Here is an 18451-nt window from a genome sequence, read left to right as displayed (position 1 = left end):
GGGAGGCCCCCCCCCCCCCCTGCAATGTCGCACAACGTGCTTATGTCCCCCGGAAGTGATATGGGTACGCCAGGGGCGATGCTCTGTTTTTTGGGCTTGAGGTCGATTTTGGGCTTTGAGGTCGATTTCACCACAGAGTTTTGCCCAAAAACCCGACCGTTGCCTCTGATGTGCCTACGTCACTTTCGGGCGACATAGGCACGGGACGCAATGATGTCAGCACGTTAGGGGTGACGCCTCTGGCTTCTGGAATGTCCCCCCTCCCCCGCTGGCATCTCAAATGGACTTGGCAACCCTGATCCCTGCCCCACTGTTTTACTAGGAATCTTAAACTCAAACGTTGTTACCAAATTTTGGTAATCTACTTGCAGACTGACTGGATAACTTCGTTTGGTAAGGAATCCTTGCTGTTAGATTCAGACGTTATCATTCAGATGTTGTCAGATGTAGTAATCAGTTTACTGATTGACTGAATAGTTCTGTTGTACTCACGATCCAGCTTCCATCCCAGTGAGAGAGGCGGGCTGTGAATGAAACTGAAACCAATCAATCAGTCAGTAAACCCCTGCCGGCAGGTCCCATACACAAATGGTGTTCAGGTCTCCTCAGGGCCGAACTATAAAACTATACTGTTCTAATGTGGTCTAAAGACACCGTCTTGCAGTTCCTCTCTCGGGACTCAGTTCTCAGGAACACGAGGGTGCAATTTGGACTGGGGTCTCGGCATACAGGGGGAGGGGGCTTCAGCCTCCACCCTGGGGTTGCCAATGTCCAGGTGGGCCTTGGAGATCTCCTGCTCTTACAACTGATCTCCAGAAGAAAAAGAAGAGGAGGAGGAGGAGATTGGACTTATACCCCGCCCTTCACTACCCAAAGGAGTCTCAGAGCATCTTACAAACTCCTTCCCCTTCCCCTCCCCACAACGGACACCCTGTGAGGTGGGTGGGGCTAAGAGAGCTCTTGGCAGAAACTGCTCTTTTTTCAAGAACAGCTCTTATCAGAGCTACGGCTTGCCCAAGGTCATCCCGCCAGGTGCAAGTGGAGGAGTGGGGAATCAAACCCAGTTCTCCCGGATTAGAGTCCACGCACGTAACCACTGCACCAAACTGGCTCTCAAGGGATTGGTTCCCCTGGAGCAAATGGCTGCTTTGGAGGGTGGGCTCTGTGGCACTGTACCCTGCTGTGGTCCCTCCCCCTCCCCAAACCCTGCCCTCCTCAGGCCCCACCCTCAAAATCCTCACACATTTCCCCTCCTGGAGCTGGCAACTCTATTCCACACCAGTGCTGTTTTCCTGACCTGAAATGGCCCCACAGAGGCGGGGTGGTGGTCATCCTTTCCCCCTAGTGTTGCCAGCTCCAGTTTGGGAAATTCCTGGAGACTTAGAGGGGACCCGCAGTGACCGCTGTTCCACGCCCAGAAGATGACAAAAAACCCTCCTGGATCTCGGGCCAAACTGTCCTGGAGAAAAATTGCCTCCCGGCCAATATTCCCTCTGAGTCATGGAGTCTTGTGAGCAAAAATTCTACTTTGTGAGCTGCTGGCATTCAGGTTGTGAGCGAGCGAATTGGCTGCTGCAGAAATTAGTTTGCTCTGGAGCCATCCCTTCCTGAGCTGAGACAAGAAAATGTGTGAGCTGGAGGCTGACAAACTCTGAGCTAGCTCACACTAACTCAGCTTAGAGGGAACACTGTTCCCGAACCCAAAGCGGCGATCAGCGTGTCCCTGGGCGTGTAAGAAAGGGCCACGAGGACTAAGCACTGAGGCAACTCTCCCTGCCCACCGTCTCATGATCTGCCTAAATTCACAGAATCAGCATTGCTGTCAGATGGCCATCCAGCCTTGCTAAATTGATTTCAACATGCTGACAGTTGGGGTTAAAGATGGGACCTTAAGTCCAAAACGTTTGAAGGCAACTACACCAGATTATCCTCCTGTCTATCAGCAAAGCGAAGAACTTCAGTCCTGATCTTTCCCAACCTTTTGTTTCTTAATCTGAAGCCTGTTTGCATGTCTTGTTCAATGGCACTAGGAAGGTCCAAATGCACATTCACAGCTTCAACAAAGTGACAAGAATCTACAACGTGATTGGCACTCTCCGAGGAGCGATAGAACCAGGTAAAGCCAGTTTTCGGGCCCAATTTCTCACAAGGCGGGCAGTATACCTTTTTGTAATATTGTTTTTGCAAAAGTGTGCTTGTTGTATGTTGGCTTTTCTTCCCCCCAAAAGCCCTTTATGCTCAGTGTTAACAGGTTAAGAACATAAGAACATAAGAGAAGCCAATGTGGGATCAGGCCAATGGCCCATCCAGTCTAACACTGTCACACAGTGGCCAAAAATACCAGGTGCCATTAGGAGGTCCAGCAGTGGGGTCAGGACACTAGAAGCCCTCCCACTGTTGCCCCACCCCCCAAAGCACCAAGAATACAGAGCATCACTGGCCCCAGACTGGGAGTTCCTATCTATACCTTGTGGCTAATAGCTACTGATGGACCTCTGCTCCATATGTTTATCTAATTCATAAGAACGTAAGAGACGCCAATGTTGGATCAGGCCAAAGGCCCATCCAGTCCAACACTCTGTCACACAGTGGCCAAAAATTCCAGGTGCCATCAGGAGGTCCAGCAGTGGGGCCCTCCCACTGTTGTCCCACCCCCCAAGCACCAAGAATACAGAGCATCCCTTGCCCCAGACTGAGAGTCCCTATCTATACCTTGTGGCTAATAGCCACTGGTAGACCTCTGCTCCTTATGCTTATCCAATTCCCTCTTGAAGCCGTCCATGCTTGTAGCCGCCACCACCTCCTGTGGCAGTGAATTCCATGCGTTAATCACTCTTTGGGTGAAGAAGTACTTCCTTTGATCTGTTCTAACCCGACTGCTCAGCAATTTCATTGAGTGCCCACGAATTCTTGTATTGTGTGAAAGGGAGAAAAGTACTTCTTTCTCTACCTGCTCTATCCCACGCATAATCTTATAAACCTCGATCATGTCACCCCTCAGCCGTCGTTTCTCCAAGCTAAAGAGCCCCAAGCGCTTTAACCTTTCTTTATAGTGTTCCAACCCTTTTATCATTCTAGTTGCCCTTTTCTGCACTTTTTCCAGTGCTATAATATCCTTTTTGAGGTGTGGTGACCAGAACTGTACACAGTACTCCAAAGGAGGTTGCACCATTGATTTATACAGGGGCGTTATGATACTGGCTGATTTGTTTTCAATTGCCTTCCTAATAATCAAGGTAAAAACATCTATTGGGTCCCCCTTGTCCACATGTTTGTTCACTCCCTCAAAAAATACTAACAGGTTAGTGAGACAAGATCTTCCCTTACAGAACCGATGCTGAGTCTGCCTCAATAGTTTTTGTTAATCAATGTGCCTACTAATTCTTTCCTTAATAACAGTTTCCACCAACGTACCCAGTATTGACGTCAGACTGACTGGCCTGTAATTTCCCAGATCTCCTCTGGAACCCTATTTAAAGATGGGCGTGACACTTGCTACCTTTCCGTCCTCAGGAATGGAGGCAGATTTTAATGAAGGATTAGATATTTTTGTCAGGAGATCCACAAGTTCACATTTGAGTTCTTTCAGAACTCTCGGATGTATGCTATTCGGGCCTCGTGATTTATCAGTTTTTAAGTTCGTCTGTCAGTTGTAGGATCTCCTTCTCTCGTCACCTCAATCTGACTCAGGTCTTTCAACACCCCTCCCCAAATCAGAGGTTTTGGAGTGGACAAGCACTTCTCACCTTCCACAGTGAAGACAGAGGCAAAAAATGCATTCAGCCACCTTGGCCTCAAGGGAGCAAACGCGTTCCCTGAGAACCAGAAGCTCCTTGCACCGGGCACACACCCAAGACTTCTGTCCGGTGGGCAGATAGTCGTACATGTGACACTCCATGCAAAACACTGGACAGCCCCCAACCCCCTGCTGGCATTCTGGCTTCATAATTGCTTTTAAAATAATAATTATGAAATTGAAACTTTAGACCATCTGATGTTTCGCTGTCCCCATTGGACTCAAGATAGAGGGATATATATCATTCCTATTCTTACGAAGATGAATCTTCCCTTGCAACCTTGGGTGCTTTCAGTATTGCTATCTGATTCAAATGCCGATGGACTGATAACAGCTAACGTGGCGCGGTTCCTGGCTAAGGTTGCTGCTCTCAAGAAACACTGAAAGCTTTATCATCTCTGCAAACACCTACACTGATTTTTAATCTTCGGAGGATTTTAGTTAGTTGGCTCCGCCCCAAGTGTAGTTAGGTCTTTTTTATTCTCTGGGCTATGCCTGGGTTTTATATGTTTACTGATTGTGACTATGTACTTGTCATATTTTATGTCAATTTTATGTACCTATTTTACTCCTTTTGCATTCTCTTTTGGTCAAGACTTCGGTCATATAAATTGATTGATTGATTGAATAACTGACGGTTCTTGTTTGTTTGGATATTTATTTAGGTAATTTTCTTTTAGGGCTCCCTGCCAACCACCAGGTGGGCCTCCCTCTGAGCTCCCTCGGAATGACAACCCATCATCCAACCACAGAGATCAGTTTTCCCGGACGGAATGGCAGCGTCAGGGGGTGGGCTCTGCAGCATCACGGCCCTGTTGAACTCTCTCCTGTAGGGTTACCAACTCTGGGTTGGGGAATTCCTGGATATTTGGGGGTGGAGCCTTGGGAGGGCAGGGCTTGGGGAGGGAAGGAGGGAGGGAGCTCAGTGTGGATATGATGTCTTAGGGTCCACCTCTGAAGCTGCTGATTCATCGAGGGGAACTGATTTCTGTCATCCGGAGATCCATTGTACTTTGGGTTGCCAGCTCTGAGCTGAGAAATACCTGGAGATTTGGGGGGTGGAGCCTGGGGAGGGGAGTGGGGTAGAATGCCACAGAGTCCACCTTCCCAAGCGGCCAGATGAACTGACCTCTGTTACCTGGAGATCGGTTTTAATAGTGGGAGGTCTCCAGCCTCCACTGGGAGGTTGACAACACGAATTGTAACTCTGGCAGATCTCCAGGACCCAGGGCTATTTTGGGGCTGGAACGCACAGGAACGGAGTTCCGGCTGGCTCCCGAGTTGGCCACGCCCACTACAGCAAAAACCTCTCTGTGTGTGTGGTGACAGAAGGAAGCCCTGGAGAGCGACACCCCCCTGGCGACTCTGAGGCGGGCGGGCCGGGGGGGGCCTGGGAAGGATCAGGGAGGCATTTAAATGCTTCCCTGGCCTGTCCAAGGGCTGGCTTGCCCGGGCGCCTCACAGCCACGGGGCACCCAGGCAAGCCAAGGGAAGGCATGGGGGTGTGGCCTAATATGCTAATGAGTTTCTGCTGTTGGGTGTAACCTGTTATGCTAATGAGTTCCTGCTGGGCTTTTTCTACAAAAAAAGCCCTGCCAGGACCCATCTGGAAATTGGCAACCATATTCTCCAGAAGCCACCCAAATCTCTGGGAATTTGTCAAGCTGGAGATGGCAATTCTAGCTTTAGCCACCCTTCTCTTCACAGAACATACGAGAAGCCATGCTGGATCAAGCTGATGGCCCATCCAGTCCAACACTCCGTGTTGCATAGTGGCCCAAACCCAGGTGCCATCAGGAGGTCCACCAGTGGGGCCAGAACTCCCGGAGCCCTCCCACAATTGCCCCCCTCCAAGCTCAAAGAACACAGAACATTACTGCCCTAGTCTATATGTGGGAGATCTTTTGAGTACTTTCAAAATAATCAGAAGAATGAATGAATGAATGGCTCCATTTTAAAATACACTTCCACCTACATTTCTCCAGACAGGTATGTTATTCTAGGAGGCCACCGTGACTCTTGGGTGTTTGGGGGAATTGATCCTCAGAGCGGAGATGCTGGTGTTCATGAGATTGTCAGAAGCTTCGGAAAGCTAAAGCGGAATGGTAAGTTTCCCCGAATCCGTGTTCGGTGTGGTCCATCAGTTCCAGTGTCAATGCAGAGGATTTGAGGAAAGTCACATTCAGATCCCCAGTAGAATTGCCAGGCCAAGCTTGGGAACCCTTGGGAGGTTATGTTGTGTGTACTACTACATCACTTCCAGGGGAAACCACCAAGTTTCCTGAGATTCCTAGAGCCACTCTATATCACTTCTGGGTTCTACCCAGAAGTAATGTAGCGGCGCATATAACAACATAATTTTTTTAAAAATCTCCCGCTGCCACTTGCCATGAAGTGAACAAAGTGACTCTGGGCCAGTTTCTCTTTCTTTCTCTCTTTTTCTCCCAGATTTAACATGATTGTTTTAAGGTGAAGCTGAAGGAGGGGAGAAGGCAGTCTGCACAACTCTTAGTGAGAGGACAGAATTAGGATTACCAGATGGAGGCGTATCTTCTTTTTTTTGGTGTCCATCCTCTTTTGGGCTCTGTTTAAAAAACCCAATGAAGGCCCCGGTCACACGCGAGGAAATGGGCCGGGAGAGGGACGGAACGGATGCGCGGCAAATGGGCACGATCCCACGGCAACATCTGGGAATCGTTGCCCGGCTGTCCCCGTTCCGTCCCTCCCGCCCAAAACCCCACACCAAAAAAGAACCACCTACCTCCTGGGTGGTTCATGCTGACGGGCTGCGGCACGTGCGGCCGTGGGATCTTGCGCCGGCGTATCCCCTGTTCCTGGCCGAACTGCGCATGTGTGAGCATGCACAGTTCGCCAGCCTCCCCTTCCCACCGTTGCTTTCTCCCCAGCATCTGATCGTGCCGGGGAGCAACGGCGCCGCGGCTTGGGGGATCCGTGGGATCCTGCCGATCCGTCTCAACTTTGGTGCGGCTCAGATTAGCCGCACTTCGCCCGTCGCTTTTCCTGCCGTGTGGCAGGGACTGAAAATGTCCTCTTTTGGGTTTAGAAGGTTAGGAATATTCCTAGTTAGTAGCAAGGATCACAGCTTGAATAGTAGGAGTATGTAAAATGAGATTTGTCCTAGTGATAACTTGTTTGAAGTAGTCAGTTGAGAAATGTGTTGTCTTTTTTGGTTTTCGAAATATGGTAACCCTAACAGAATGCAAATGTTTGATAGAGTCCTAGATTTGCACTACTTCCATGGCATGTGGGAACTCTGCTCTCTCACAGCTACAGAAAGGTCTGCGTTACAATTTTCAAAACAATCCTGCAACCCAATAAGCTAAATGCTGTGCCAAGAATCATTGGATTCTGTAACATATATAAGTTATGCAAATTGAACAAAATTGCATTATCTCTGCTTTTTGCAGTAATTATTCTGCAGTGTTTCATTTTTGGTGCATTTTTAATTTATTTGCCAGTTATGGGATCCTACAGCAGGGCCCAGTTAAGATATGCTGATACATAAGCTATTGGCTACATCAAGTTTAAGAGACCCAATAGTACTACCCTCAAAACTGTAATTTGGTCATTTTTAGTGGGTTTTTTTAATTTAGAGGTCTCTCAAAATCCGATGCCATAAATCATAGTTTATTTAGTTTTTGCATAAATCCCTACAGATGGGATTGTTTGAAAATTGCCACCAAACCCTTCAGTGTAAATGCTTAAAAAGGAAAAAAAAAAAGAACTCTAGGCTATGATGATCAGTCTTTATGCCAAATAATTAAAACTGGTTTAACTGGTATGGCTTCCCTCGAAGAACGCTGAGATCTGTGGTGTGAAAAGGTGGGGAGGATTCTTTGCCAGAGAGTTATTTGTTTCCCCAGTCTTTACCCCCCCACCACCGCATTTTTTGATCCAGTGCCCTGGAATTTCATGCAGTTAAAAACTGATTTAGATCAATATTCATTTAGATTATCAATGTGAAGTCTCATAAGCAAAAAAAGGTAGTGTTCCAAGGTATGGCTGCCGCCTCCTCGTTAGGGAATTCCTGGAGGTTTGGGGACAGCATCTGGGGTGAGGGGAAGGTGGGCAGATGCCTGTTCTTCTGCTTAGAACACCCTGGATTTCTGCCAGACGAAGCCTGTCATGAAAGGATAAAATGGTTTTGGCTGTGATCACGCTCAGAAAGAGCTGGGCCTTAGTAACCGTATTTGTTGCTAACTTCATTCTCTGATGAGTAATACAGTGTTTTATTGTTTCTGGAAATAATAATAAGTCATATATAATGGCTGCGGTCACACACACTAAATAATCCAGTTTCGATTCACTTTCAGCGCACTTTCCAACTGGATTTTTACTGTGTGAACTGGCAAAATCCAGTTGGAAAGTGCACTGAAAGTGGATTGTTGAGTGTGTGTGACGGCAGCCATGACACTATAATATTGCTGTTGTAGGATGGAGACCCAGAAGAACAGTCATCTTTGCCAGCTGGGATGCCGAGGAATTTGGCTTGCTGGGATCTACAGAGTGGGCTGAGGTAATTCGGTAGGACATTACACAAGAGGTCTTCCTCAGCCGAATGTGTAAAACTTGCTTTTTCTACTCTCTTTGCTGAAGGAACACCATGTATACCTAGGTGAGATCACATGTTACTAAGTCCTTGCAGCCACAAGGACCTTCGACCGGTCAGGCTGTGGAAGTTCCATAATTCCGAGGAACACGTAGCCAGATTTCGATCAGAAATGCGATGCTCAGAGAGAAAAGCTAACGCTTTTCCTCCATGCCAATTTTTCTGACCTGGGACAGTCCTGGAGGACGGCTGTTTGCTCTTCAGGAGAAAAGTACTGATGGCAACACAACAGTTTCACCAAGTGAGGCTAATAGTAACCATTTCCGGTCAAGAGAACATTTTGCCAACTTACTCTGTGCACCATGGCCCTAATACAGATTGTCCTACATGTGCCTGGAAATCACATAGGGTTGCCAGCCTCCAGGTGGGGCCTGGAGATCTCCCAGAATTACAGCTGACCTCCAGATGACAGAGGTCAGTTCTCCTGGAGAAAATGGCAGTTTCAGAGAGTGGACTCTATGGCATGACACCCCTCTGGGGTCCTTCTCCTCCCCAAACCTTCCGTTCCCAGGATCCACCACCAAATCTCTAGGAAATTTTCAACTCGTAAGTTGGCAAACCTACACTTGGCAAACTGTGTGTGGAACCCAGGGCCGCCTTCACACAAAGCAGCTGCTCTGCTTCTGAGCTATGGCTCAGTTTTAACAGTAGTACCGCCTTCACCATGCTTCCTTGGAAGGAGGCCCCACTGTGTTCAGTGTGAAGCTTCCTCGCAGGTAAGCAGGCAAAGGAATGCACTGTGACTCAAAGGCAATGGGAGAAAAACAAAGCGACAACCAAAAACCATTTGACAAGCAGGATAAAGCCCATAACAGTATAACAGCACTTTGGGGGCAAGTTCAGGTTGACCAGTTTGCACGCACAGGTCGCCACCTGGACGTACTCTACTCAGCATAGTTTGGCGGTTAAAATGTTGGACTTGGGTCTGGGACACCCAGGTTCAGATCCCCCCCTCATGCCATGGAAGCTTGCTGGGTGACCCTAGGCCTAACCTACTGCACAGGTTTGTTGTGAGGATAAAATGGAGGAAAGGACAGGGCTATTTTGGGGCAGGAACGCACAGGAACGGCGTTCCAGCTGGCTTTAGAGTTGGCCATGCCCACTACAGCCAAAACCTCTGTGTGCGTGGCTACAGAGGGAAGGCCTGGAGAGCGATGCCCCCCCCGGCAACTCTGAGGCGGGCGGGCTAGGGGGCCCCTGGAAGGATCGGGGAAGCATTTACCCGTAAATGCCTCCCCATGCCTTCCCTGGCCTGTTCAAGGGCTGGCTTGCCCGGGCTCCCCGCAGCTGCGGGGTGCCCGGGCAAGCCAAGGGAAGGCATGGGGGTGTGGCCTAATATGCTAATGAGTCTCTGCTGTTGGGTGTGGCCTGTTACGCTAATGAGTTCCTGCTGGGCTTTTTCTACAAAAAAAAAGCCTTGGGGGAGGAGAATGATATAAGCCACTTTGGGTCCCCATTGGGGAGAAAGGTGGGATATAAATAAAGTAAATTAGTCCAAAAAAGTACCGGATATGCATGTTGGAACTGGTCCCTAGAGTAACCCCTTTAGACTAGGGGGAAAATTAACATTTCCCTTTTCTCTTATTACAGGAAAATGTCAAACTGCTGCAGGAGCGTGCAGTGGCCTACATCAATGCTGACTCCTCTGTAGAAGGTAAAATACACAGGTTTTCAGCGAGGCAGAGGTGAGGTCTTGTCATTCCAGTTTGTTTTGCAATAAAGGGCTAACCAACCATAGTTAATCTTCATCCTGTGCAGATTTCAATGGACCCAGAAGTGGTTGCGGTATTCCCCACTCCCAGTTAGAATAGTTTTGGGTTTGTGTTGTTTTTGTTTATTTCTTTTTTCTAGCATTCGGATAAGATTGCGAGACTGCTTACTTTGAATCAGACCCAAACTTCAGAATTACAGAGTTGGAAGGGGTCCCAGAGGCCACCTACTCCAACCCTCTGCTCAATGCAGGATCAGCCTGGAGTAATCTTGTCCAGCCGCTGCTTAAAGACTACCAGTGAGGGGGAGCTCCCCACCTCCCTCCTAGGCAGCTGATTCCACTGTTTCACAACTCGGACTGTAAAAAAAGTTTTTCTTAATATCCAGCCAGTACCTTTCCCCCTGTAATCTAAACCCATTATTGCGAGTCCTCTCCTTTGCTGCCTGCCAACAGGAACAGCTCCCTGCCCTCCTCTAAGTGACGGCCCTTCAAATACTTAAAGAAAGCTTATTGTTTTTATTTTTTATTCATTTCCCACATTTTTTCCTTTTTGGGGACTCAAAGGGACCTTAGTATGTCATTCTTCCACCTTACCCTCCCCACAACAACACTGTGGGCCTGAGAGATTGTGACAGGCCCAAAGTCGCCCCATAAGCTTCCATGGCAGCGGGGAGGACTTTGTACAGTGTGGACCAGGCCTAGAAGAAGAAGAAGAAGAGGAAGAGAAGAAGAGATTGGATTTATACCCCGCCCCTCGCTTGGAGCCTCTGAGCGGCTTACAAACTCCTTTCCCTTCCCCTCCCCACAACAGACACCCTGTGAGGTGGGTGGGGCTGAGAGAACTCCGACACAAACTGCTCTTTTTCAAGGACAGCTGTGCCAGAGCTTGTGACTGACCCAAGGTCACATCAGCAGGTGCAAGTGGAGGAGTGGGGAATCAAACCTGGTTCTCCCAGATTAGAGTCCGCACACTTAACCACTACACCAAACTGGCTCTCTTTGGAGGGTGGGATGTATGGCACTTTTAAGATGTCTGCTTTTAAGCAGAGCTTCACTTTATCAACTGCAAGAGTTTTCTTTCAGGCAACTACACCCTTCGGGTAGACTGTACCCCCCTGATGTACAGCCTGGTGTACAATCTGACTAAAGAGGTAAGAATGTCCACAGGAGAAAAACAGAGCGGTTTGGTTATTCTACTTCTGGAAAGCTGAACCCTCCTCTTAGGGTAGAGTTGCCAACCTCCAGCTGGGGCCTGGTGATCACCTGATCTCCAGACTACAGAGAGCAGTTTCTCTGGAGAAAAGGGCTGCTTTGGAGGGTGAACTCCAGAGGTCGATTCGGGGGGGATCGCGGGGGATCGCAGTTCCCCCAGGTGAGGTGTGGGGGCGGGGCACACGACGATGCCCCGCCCCCTGCTTCCGGCCGCCCCGCTTCCGGCCCTCATTCAGCCAGGAGGAGGCAGGAGAAGAGGGAGGGTAAGTTGCTCCCTCCCCGCCTCTCCCCATGGCGCTGGGGAGTGGGGGTTTGGGGAGGGGAGGGACCTCAGCAGGGTACAGTGCCATACATCCCACCCTCCAAAGCAGCCATTTTCTCCAGCGGAACTGATCTTGGTCGTCTGGAGATCAAATGTAATCCGGGAGATCTCCTGGTGCTACCTGGAGGTTGGCAACTCTACATTACGCACTGCAGAAGCACCTAACCCTCCCCAAACTCTGCCCTCCCCGGGCTCCACCCCCAAGTCTGGAAGGATTTCCTGCTTGAGAGATTTCCTGATTGAGAGTTGGCAACCCTGTCTTTAGGGAAGGGGGATTTCGAATGGGGAAATGACATCTCCCTTTATTTGGCCTTTTCTTTTAGTCTGGTAAGATTTAAGTTGGGGTAGTGTTTGTTTGTAGACACCGGCGTTTTGAAAAACTGAACTGGGTACCGTAATCTGAATACGCAGCAAGCCACCTTGGTCACGATTCTGCTGGCGGTGGTGGATATGAATATTTTAAATATCGGGAAACTAGAATAGGGCTACTCGTCTTACATTTAGTTGATCGCTGCCTTTCAGGGGAAACCTGTGATTGCTTTCCTGGTCTCTGATCAGGTCCAGACTGGGTTAGCTTCATCCACAGTTTTCAGCATCAGGAGTTCCTGATGCCGACCAATCAGATTGCCTCGAGCAGCCTGCCTTTCAAGGCTCTCTGGCTCTGTAAAGAATTGACCCTTCACAGTCCTCTAGTTGTTGGTACAGCAGTTCTGAGCCTCTTAAAAAGTGCAGTCCATCACAATATGGTTCTAAAAAGGAGCCAATGTAAGTTCACTTTACAAATGAAACCAGGGACCAAAACCTGGGTCAGTGTGCAGCTTGTATCACACTTTCAGCTGTACGTGCCTTGAATATAACATGAGAATTACTCAACGCAGGTATAAAAAAACAAGTGTATACGGTAAATGGACTCGGATTTGGGACACCCAGGGTTAAATCCCCACTCTGTCATGGGAGCTTGCTGGATGACCTGGGCTACTCACATACTCAGCCTAACCTACCTCAAAGGGTTGTTGTGAGGATAAAGTGAGGAGAAGAGAACAATGGAAGCCACTTTGGGTCCCCACCGGGAGAAAGGTGGGGTGCAATTAAGTAAATAAAATAAATCAATAAACATGTGGACAAGGCTACTAAGTCAGACCACTGGGCTACCAAAGGTCACTATCACATCCTCTGACTGACAGGTTCCCAGGCAGAGGTCTTTCACATCACCTGCTACCTGATCCTTATGACCAAAGCTGCCAGGATTTGAACCCGTGACCTTCTGCGTACAAAGCAGATGTTCTACCATTGAGTCACGGCCCTTCCCATCAAAGAGGCTCTGGGCAAGGGTTTTAATACTCCTGCTACTTGAGATCCATTTAACTGCAGTCAAAGACTGGAGCGTGAGTGTGTGTATCGCACTGGAATGTTATGGTGTCTCTGCTTGCCAATCTGCTTTTCATATTAGAAATAAAAGTTGTTTGCCAAACAGTAATTGAAGTCAGGTTTGTAAATAACAGGGTATCGAGAAGCAGAGATAATATAGTTCGGGGTAATGACAGGGTTCAGCAGACGCAAACTGAATCATTCCTGATATCAGCCGACATAATTGTTGGCTTGGATGCTTGGGCTGGGTTGCACATTTGAGGATATTGTTGCTGCTTGACAAGCAGATAGCCTGTTCCACCAACAGGAGATCCAAAGTGGGGAAGGGCAGTTAATGGTGCAAGGCGACCCTTGTAGGGTTGCCAGCACTGGATTTTAAAATTCCTGGAGATTTTTTTTGGGGGGGGGGGACACCTCTTCTTCTATGAAATGACCCCTGGGTTTGGGGAGGGGAGGGGCTTCAGTGGGGTACAATGCCATAGAGTCCACCTTTGAAAGTAGCCATTTTCTCCAGGGTAACTGATCTCTTTTACCCAGAGACCAGTTGTGATTCCAGGAGATCTCCAGCTCAAACCTGGAGGCTGGCAACCTTATTCCTAAGGAATGCTTGAAGGCCTGTTTTTTTCGGATTGCTAGTTATGATCAGAGAGCAGAGGTGTCGAGGGGCTGTTCATTCAGAATGTAAAACCTCCCGTTGTATCCCAGCCTTGCGCAGACAGTGGGAAGTTTGGGATTGGAGAAAAGAAGCCGACTCTCAGCTGATGAGGAATCAGCTGAGATTTGGCTTCTGTTCTGCTCCCCCCCCCAAACTTCTCATTGTGTTCCTGCTCAGCTGAGATGCACAGTAAAGCCTGCACAGCTCAGGCTGGATCAGAACATGAACTGATCCCCTCTGTCTGCTTCTGCTCTTGCACTCCCTGTTGCAGGAACACAGCCAAAAACTGGGGGGGGGGGAGAGCTCACAAACTGAAACTCGGAGGGGAGAACAGAAGCAGAACCTATGCAGATCAGGAGAGATCAACTGGAAGTCGGCTTCTGTACTGTCCCCCGCCCCTGCTTCTTTCTATGTCCCAAGTAGGGTGGGAGATCTGCTGCTTGTCTTCTATTCTGCCCCCCCAGCTTCTTCCTGCATCCCAGGTGGGCTGGGAGATCAGCTGACAGTTGCCTTCTGCTGTCCCCTTCCAAATATCAGACAGTGCCTTCTTACACTGTGTTCCCTTCTCCCTTCCATGGCTCAGTGGTAGAGCACCTGCTTGGCATGTAGAAGGTCATAGGTTCAATCCCCAGCATTTCCAGTAAAAAAAATAAAATCAAGTAGTAGGTAATGTAAAAGACCTCTACCTTTGGAGAGCCACTTTGGTGTCGTGGTTAAGTGCGCGGACTCTAATCTGGGAGAACCGGGTTTGATTCCCCACTCCTCCACTTGCACCTACTGATGTGACCTTGGGTCAGTCACAAGCTCTGGCACAGCTGTCCTTGAAAAAGAACAGTTTGTGTCAGAGTTCTCTCAGCCCCACCCACCTCACGGGGTTTACAGGAGGGGAAGGGAAAGGAGTTTGTAAGCCGCTCTGAGACTCCAAGTGAAGGGCGGGGTATAAATCCAATCTCTTCTTCTTCTAGACAATATGTTACCCAAAGAGGCAGTCTCCTATTTAGAAGGTCATAGGTTCAATCCCCGGCATTTCCAGTAAAAAAAATAAAATCAAATAGTAGGTAATGTGAAAGACCTCTTTTGGTACCAAAGAGGCAGTCTCCTATTTAGTTGGGGGGGCAATTAGCTTAAGGAGACAGAGCAAGAGGCGGGTAGCTGGGATCTCCACCAATGTATACCTGGATTTTTTCCCCTTTAAGAGAACTCTCATATAAACCAGGCAGAAGTTCAACCAGAAATGAGTTTTATTAAAAGAGAATAAAAGGATAAAACATGCATACAAACACACTGGAAACACACACACAAGCTAGCTAAAATTAGGGAGGAGTGGAAGGAGTTGAGGGGGGAAAGGACTGTAATTATCAGATTTTGTGGAGGTCCATGGAGGCAGCAGTGAAATGACCAGTGTTTCACAGGGAGAAGAGAAGAAACCCAAAAAATGGAGGTGCAATCTGTTGGTACCAGGAACACACATACACTGCTATGGAGCAGGGTGTCAGTTATAGGGGGAAACAGACCCTCAAGCAGGGGTGACATGATCCCAAAACAATACCTTGATGGGCTTACTGCGGATGGACAATGATTTGGGAGAGGCTTGATGACCCTGTAAGTACTGGACAGGAAGAGCTAATGGGCTGGGTGAATAGAACTGAGTGTTGATTGTTGCTTGATTAATGTAAGTGTAAGCAGAGGAAGCAAGGTGAGACGTTGATGGAATTAGTCTAGCTGTGAGTCAATAGGTCCTGGGAGACCCATTGTCTTATAGTTATGCATCTCTCCAGGGTGTGGAGGGGGGCATTAGCCAATCAGCTTCTGACTCAACTTAAAAAATACTTTTCCAGGCTCTTACCTGGTTGGCATCCATTTTGTTTAATTTTAGGCCAGGCAATGCCCTACACATATGATTTTGGGGTGGCATTAAAGAAGCGTGTTTATGTCTCTAACCAATAAACTGCCCCTCTGTGGAAGGAGGGATCTGACTGCTAACAGATCTTGATAGACCAGTAGTCTGATTCACTATAAGGCTGGTCTGTGTGCTCGGGTGTGTGTTCTTTTTCTAGTGTGACCCGTGTGTGTGTGTGTGTCAATCTCTTCAGCTTTCATGTACACAAAATCTGTTTGTGTCTCCCTTAGATCCCAAGCCCTGACGAAGGGTTCGAAGGCAGATCTCTTTACGAAAGCTGGTTGAAGAAAAATCCATGGAAGGATGTCCCCTGGTAAATGCTGAAGGGGGGGGGGGTTAATAACGTCATAGAATCATAGAGCTGGAAGGGACCTCCAGGGTCATCTAGTCCAACCTCTTGCACAATGCAGGAAATTCGCAACTACCTCTCCCCCACACCCCCAGTGACCCCTACTCCATGCCCAGAAGATGGCAAAAAAACCTCCAGGATCCCTGGCCAAACTGACCTGGAGAAAAATGGCTTCCCCCAAAGTGGGGGTCAAGCAGTCATGATTTCTTGCAGAGATGGGAGTTCTTTCCTATACTTGCTGGTCTGGCACAAAGACCAGGCTTGGGGCTCAACAGCTACTGCAAGCGTCTTCCACAAAATGAGCCGGGGCTGAGCCAAGACAGTTCAGTCTTCCCAGCTTCCGCTGGACCCCGATGTGTGAAGAGAAGAGAAGCCATTCCTAGGCTCCACCCCCAAATCTCCAGGAAATTCCCAACCTGGACTTGGCACCCAGCGGTGCCCACTCTATGCAGGAAGAGTTGTGGATCAGGGTCACTAACTGTACCGTATTGCCTTTAAATGATAAAACACCAAATTTTTACACAGCCGTCCTTCCACTTCTTTGTCTTCTCAAAAGGATCAACAAACTCGGTTCAGGCAACGATTTCGAAGTCTTTTTCCAGAGGCTGGGAATTGCGTCCGGCAGAGCTCGTTACACTAAAAATTGGGTAAGCCTTTTTTTAAAAAAACAGCTGCATCTCTTTTGCTAACCTACCCTAATTGCTGTTTCATATGCTTTTAATATGTCTTTTAGTTTTGTTTTTATGATACGTTTTTATAACGTTTTGTTTTGTTAGCCACCTATTTGGCCATCATTGGGCAGAAAGTTGGCATAGAGTCTTTTGTAAATGAATGATACTAAGGCATGGGACGTAGATGGAACTTCTGTATTCAGAGGCAGTGTATCCCTGAAAACCAGATGCTGGTGTCAAACAAGTGGAAACAAAAGCAAACCAGAACCAGATTTGAGTCCAGTAGTGCTGCAGTGGCCAACAAGATTCTGGGGGTAAAAGCTTTCGAGCACCAAAGCTCCCATTGTCAGATCTTCTCAAAAGCTTCTACCCTGGAAATATTGTTGGTCTCTACGGTGCTTTTGTTGTTGTTCAGTCGCATAGTCGAGTCCGACTCTTTGTGACCCCATGGACCAGATCACGCCAGGCCTTCCTGTTTTCCGCCGTCCTCTGAAGTTTGCTCAATTTCATGTTCGTTGCGTTGATGACACTGTCTAACCATCTCATCCTTTGCCGTCCCCGTCTTCTTTGACCTTCAATCTTTCCCAGCATCAGGGTCTTCTCCAGGGAGTGCTCCCTTCTCATTTGGTGGCCAAAGTATTTGAGCTTCAGTTTCATTATCTGGCCTTCCAGGGAACAGTCAGGGTTGATTTCTTTGAGGACTGACGGATTTGATCTTCTTGTAGTCCAAGGGACTCTCAAGAGTCTTCTCCAGCACCATAGTTCAAAAGAATCTATTCTTCAGCGCTCGGCCTTCCTTATAGTCCAACTCTCGCAGCCATACATGACTACTGGGAATACCATTGCTTTGACCATGCGGACTTTTGTTGGCAGGGTGATGTCTCTACTGTTTAGGTTCGCCATCGCTTTCCTCCCAAGGAGCAGGCGTCTTTTAATTTCATGGCTGCTGTCACAGTCTGTGGTGATCTGGGATCCCAGGAACGTGAAGTCTGTCACTACTTTGACGACTTCTTTAATCAATATACAACCCCTGCATGCCGTTTCACATACAGCTTCGTTAGGGGGAATCTTTCAGTGTTCTAGTGTATGTATGGGAGTGGAACTAAAAAGAATCTGAAAGATTCCCCCTGACGAAGCTGCACACAAAACACATTAAAAGGTAAAGGTTTCCCTTGCTCGAAAGCCAGTCGAGTCCGACTCTAGGTTACAGTGCTCATCTCCTTTTCCAAGCCGAAGAGCCAGCGCTGTCCGAAGACGTTTCCGTGGTCATGTGGCCGGCATGATGACTAAACACCAAGGCGCACGGAATGCTATTACCTTCCCACCAAAGCGGTACCTATTTATCTAATTGCAATGTCTTGCTTTCGAACTGCTAGGTTGGCAGGAGCTGAAACTAGAGACGGGAGCTCACTCCATCATGCGGCACACTCGGGTCTCGAACTGCTGAACTACTGACCTTCCACAGCCTGCAGTTCAGCGTCTTAACCACTTGAGCCACCGCAGCTCCACAAAACACATAGGGGTTGTATCATTGTCAAAGATTCTGTGTCCCCCCTGCACCAGTTTGTTTCTTCGTCTCCATTTTGGCTTGGTGCGGCCCCCTTTTCCTTCACCAAACAAGTGGAACCAAAAGAAAAGTGGATGGCTACACATGGATGGCCCAGGCTAGACCGATCTCGTTAGTTCTTGGAAGCTAAGCAGGGTCGGCCCTGGTTAGTACTTGTAGAAGAAGAAGAGATTGGATTTATACCCCGCCCTCCGCTCAGAGTCTAAGAGCAGCTTACAATCTCCTTTCCCGCCCCCTCCCCGCAACAGACACCCTGTGAGGTAGGTGGGC

The 18451-nt window shown here is 48.4% G+C and overlaps 1 protein-coding gene across 1 annotated transcript in view; it reads left to right on the top strand.

The window, feature by feature from the left end:
- LOC107124070 (glutamate carboxypeptidase 2-like) overlaps positions 1 to 18451 on the top strand; it is a gene marked incomplete at its 5' end in the record, with an annotated part of 41108 nt that overhangs the window by 13964 nt on the left and 8693 nt on the right. The window contains 7 exons of the mRNA XM_015427457.1: positions 2031 to 2116; positions 5782 to 5901; positions 8251 to 8333; positions 10017 to 10080; positions 11221 to 11288; positions 15825 to 15907; positions 16500 to 16590. Of these exons, the coding sequence (XP_015282943.1) occupies positions 2031 to 2116; positions 5782 to 5901; positions 8251 to 8333; positions 10017 to 10080; positions 11221 to 11288; positions 15825 to 15907; positions 16500 to 16590 (595 nt within the window). The remainder of the gene's footprint in view (positions 1 to 2030; positions 2117 to 5781; positions 5902 to 8250; positions 8334 to 10016; positions 10081 to 11220; positions 11289 to 15824; positions 15908 to 16499; positions 16591 to 18451) is intronic.

This window comes from Gekko japonicus, unplaced genomic scaffold (genome assembly GCF_001447785.1).
Source record: "Gekko japonicus isolate JY-2015 unplaced genomic scaffold, Gekko_japonicus_V1.1 scaffold3076, whole genome shotgun sequence".
NCBI classification, from domain to species: Eukaryota; Metazoa; Chordata; class Lepidosauria; order Squamata; family Gekkonidae; genus Gekko; species Gekko japonicus.
This window is presented reverse-complemented; position numbering and strand designations above follow the sequence as displayed.